Raw genomic sequence first — 3,908 nt, forward strand, 5'->3', positions numbered from 1 at the left:
ATTGTCTGTTGTTTCAGTGGTGATTGGGGGTGAATTTGGTAGGGATGACCCGTGTTCAGTCCCCCGCAATAACAATTGGGAGGGGACTGGAACATATCCATCCAGAACTCGCCTTGAATCCGGATTAGCCCTAATGGTGAACCGGGTGCTAACACAAAAAAAAAATGGTAATGAGAATAAATCTAAGTGTTATTTGATAAGAAAAATAACATGACAATTAATGTCCATGGTAATGAAACAACATACGGAGTATAGAGAAAGGTATTGTAAGGTTGTGTTATTCTCATTGATATTGTTCAAATGGTTTTGGATCCTCTAGAGTTCTAAAATAACTCTACAAGGTAGAGTTTGAGCATATCAACCATTGAATGAAAAATCAATGGTTGATATATTATCTTTCCAAAAATTTCCCTATTTTTCCTCATCAACATGAGCCATTGATTTTAAAATGTATGGTTTATATACAACTCTACCCTGTAGAGTTTTATTAAAACTCTAGAGGATCCAGACTTTTAACGGTTTTGAGGAGGCATCTCCGTAATCACAGGTTTTACAACATTCCAAAATTATGTATTCTGGCTAGTTCTAAACTTCTATATAAATGAGTAAAATTAATATAGATTAACCCTTTAAAAGTGCTAACGATAAAAAAAATATTATTTCAAAATCATCAATAATGTATAAAGGTGATAATTTACCTAACAATATGGTTAGAGTAATGATGAAATATGATCGGATTAACAAACTAACAATATCATTATCATATAATCATATTCATACATAATACAAAGTACAATTTCTCTGCCTATTAGTCAATTACCAATTTATCATTACCTCCCCATCTTTTTCCCATAATAAGCAGTTAGAAAAATATACCAATTTGTTAGTTAGGATTTTCCAACTGTATACTAAGTTACTAACTACCAATACCACAGGTGCCATAAAGTTAACCTTCAATTGACAGACCCAACCCATTAATATGGTCGGTGTATCCTCAGCCCATGGCCCAACCCAGAAAAAGAAGAAGAAGAAGAAACAGGCTTGTCCACCACCACTTCCAAGGCCCGCTTCAACAACCCCTCAGGCACACCACCACCAACTCCTCGGACCCACAAAACATTCTTAGTCCGGCCCCCCACCGTAGCCATCTCAGCCTTTACAACTTTGCCTTTAACTGACCTTAATGCCCTTGTCATGTCCACAATGAGGTCTGGCCTGTCCTCACTACACAAGGTAGCAATGAGGGTAGTATTGTCATTTTCATTACGTCGAAGGCTAACCTTGTCTATGTCCCCTGGTAGCAAACAGGCATCGTAATCAGCCTCTGTCAATTCCGATGTGGCCTTTTTCAGCTCCTTCACTCGCCGGACCACCTCTGCTAACACCGTGGCCTTGTCTGTCTATACATAAATTAATAATGTCATGTCAAGATCACATTACATATGTATTTTGCTACTTATAACATGTAGAATGTACGGAGTAATCTCAATGAGTAACTTGTTGAAAAGGAAAGCTCAATGGTTGAAGGTTTACACCCTCTATTTTTTGTTACCTTGCATCACTTTGAATTTGGGACTATTCATATATTAGGTTTGACTAGAATTTTTTACCAATATATAATAATCAAATATTATTAGGTAAAATGTTGTTCAATTACATATTTTCATAATTCCAAGTTTTATAATTTTTACAAATACACAATTAGAGATACTTAATGGTTAAATTAAGTGCATTTATAAGTGTGTCGGTCCAAGTGATGCAAATAATAAAGAATGGAGAGAGTATATGCTATTATATGATCTGATCTGTTGAGCTACATTCCACAGCCAAAATTTGATGATTTGTCTCTACTTTTGTACATGCCAACAACTTAAACGAACAAACAAATCCAACAGCTAGCAAAATCTTTGGCTAACCATCTATCCTGCCTTTTTTAGAGGATTGATACTCCGTAATATATATAGACCCTACCAAAACTATCAATGAAAATCATTTCAAAAGGGACAACACATAGACTAATATCAATAAAGACGGCCAAATGTGACCGGGGTGTGTCAATAGTCTAAAAAATCCGATTAGAATACGAGGCTTAAAGATTACATTACGAAAAATTAAAGATTAAAATATTTCATCATTCTTACCTCTTATGACTGGGAAATTTTGTATTGAACTACTTGATATGATACATTTTTATCAAAACAACTAACTACCTTATAAGTTTTTTAAAAAATACAACTACCTTATATGAATTTTTCTTTTCTTTGAAACAACTAACTTAACTACGTCGTTTTAAAAATTTACAAAAAAAAAAAAAAAAATCTCATAAGACAGGAAGTTTTTAGAAAAGTATGTCATATTAGTGAGTTGTCCACAAATTTACCTTATGAGTATGAATATTTTTTGAATTAATTACGAGTAGTAACCATGCATCCATGAATAATCAATAATTTCATTAACATGTGTAAATATAAGAATGACCTTTTATAAAAAAAAAATATGCCGGGAAAAACTAATAAGCCGGGAAATTGAAAATGATGCTTACTTTGACGAGGTTAGGGAGAACGGAGCGTAAGGTGGCAAAGTGACCGTTGATACGCTTGCGACGCCGCCTCTCGGCCTCTTTGTGGCTCTTGCAAGCTGCTAGAGCTTTAGCCTCAGGTGATATCCCTACCTTTGATGAACAAACCACATATTTGGTTGCGGCATTTGCTATTATTGAACCGTTTTCCTCATGAATATTATTTGAAGACGTTCCCATTTCATAAATATTTGCCATTGTATTCACCAACATTGTTGTTCTTTTTATGCCCTATTGTAAGATGAGTAATGTAGGAGGAAACAATATCACTATTAAAAATTGATAATGTAAGATGAAGATGATACTATAGTTAAGTGCATTAATTTTTGGTAGGGAGAAATAAATAGAATAATTAAAACAAAATAAAAGTGAATCTTATAGAATGATTATTATTATTGTTTCACGAAAACTATACGTACCTTGGTTTTATGAAGAATCTCTGAGGAACCTGATATGTTGCTTTTTAGTACGAGTATATGCTAATTGTGCTGTCTACTTATAGAAGGGTAACATCCTTGCTTTCAAAATGTAAAATCCTATTATTTGTAAATCTCTCTTGTCTTTTCCATTTAACTATCAATATTGTAAATAAGTAAAGTTACCGAGTTATGTTTGTAAAAATATTATTCAAGGGAAAAGCTTGTCTATCTCCTTGATGGCCGTTATTAAGGTTAAAGATTACAACTATTAGGAACTTGGGGCCGGGTGTGGGGGTGGGGGAACCCGAATCCTATATATACCCCACCCACCCACCCATGACCCATCCACCCAAAGGGCCAATCTTACTAACCCGTCGAATTAACCAAAGCTAGGTCTATAAGGTAAGTCTTCTCACCTACAATATGTTTTTTTTTTTAAGTAGAGTGATATATGGAGAACAATTTTTAGAAATATTACCAAATTATGTGAATTGATTGGAAGCAAAGGGAAAATGATAGCTTATATATATGAAAATCGTGGGAGTAAAGTAGGTAATTAGGAATATAGTCGTTGAAATGGCATGGGATCCGCATAACCAGTGGTGGATCTAGAAATTTGCGAATTGGGACATAATATTAGACTTAAAAAAATCTCTGCATTATGACGCAATTTCTTTTTTGCCAACTTGAGTAATTAATTCATTCCACGTCACTATCTTAATTTTAAATAACCAGTTCTGTTAGTGTTTTAAACAGAATTTAAAGACATGGGTTGTTACTTATCCATTAATATAAGAGACCATTTGTTCCAAATAGCTGGTCTCTTAGTATTATTATGAACGTTACCCTGCTTGTTATGCATGCGTTGTGGTAGATTATTTAGTATAACTAAGAGATCGATCTTTTTGACA

The 3,908-nt window shown here is 34.0% G+C and overlaps 1 protein-coding gene across 1 annotated transcript; it reads right to left on the bottom strand.

The window, feature by feature from the left end:
- Positions 1–729: 729 nt before the first annotated feature.
- LOC110781082 (transcription factor bHLH30) lies at positions 730–3,433 on the bottom strand. The gene is made up of 3 exons (XM_021985336.2): positions 2,998–3,433; positions 2,543–2,809; positions 730–1,400 (listed from the first exon to the last, which is right to left on the bottom strand). Exons 2-3 carry the CDS (start codon positions 2,789–2,791, stop codon positions 975–977), a joined length of 675 nt encoding a protein of 224 aa, XP_021841028.1. The 5' UTR covers positions 2,792–2,809; positions 2,998–3,433; the 3' UTR covers positions 730–974.
- Between the last annotated feature and the right edge of the window lie 475 nt (positions 3,434–3,908).

This window comes from Spinacia oleracea, chromosome 3 (genome assembly GCF_020520425.1).
Source record: "Spinacia oleracea cultivar Varoflay chromosome 3, BTI_SOV_V1, whole genome shotgun sequence".
Classification (NCBI taxonomy): domain Eukaryota; kingdom Viridiplantae; phylum Streptophyta; class Magnoliopsida; order Caryophyllales; family Amaranthaceae; genus Spinacia; species Spinacia oleracea.

What these genes read in the sequence shown, in the direction of transcription:
- LOC110781082 (XM_021985336.2), bottom strand. Translation starts at nt 2,791, where the DNA reads ATGTTGGTGAATACAATGGCAAATATTTATGAAATGGGAACGTCTTCA. An exon ending in TTCTCCCTAACCTCGTCAAA is followed by an intron (nt 1,401 to 2,542) that starts GTAAGCATCATT and finishes ATTTATGTATAG; the next exon opens with ACAGACAAGGCCACGGTGTT.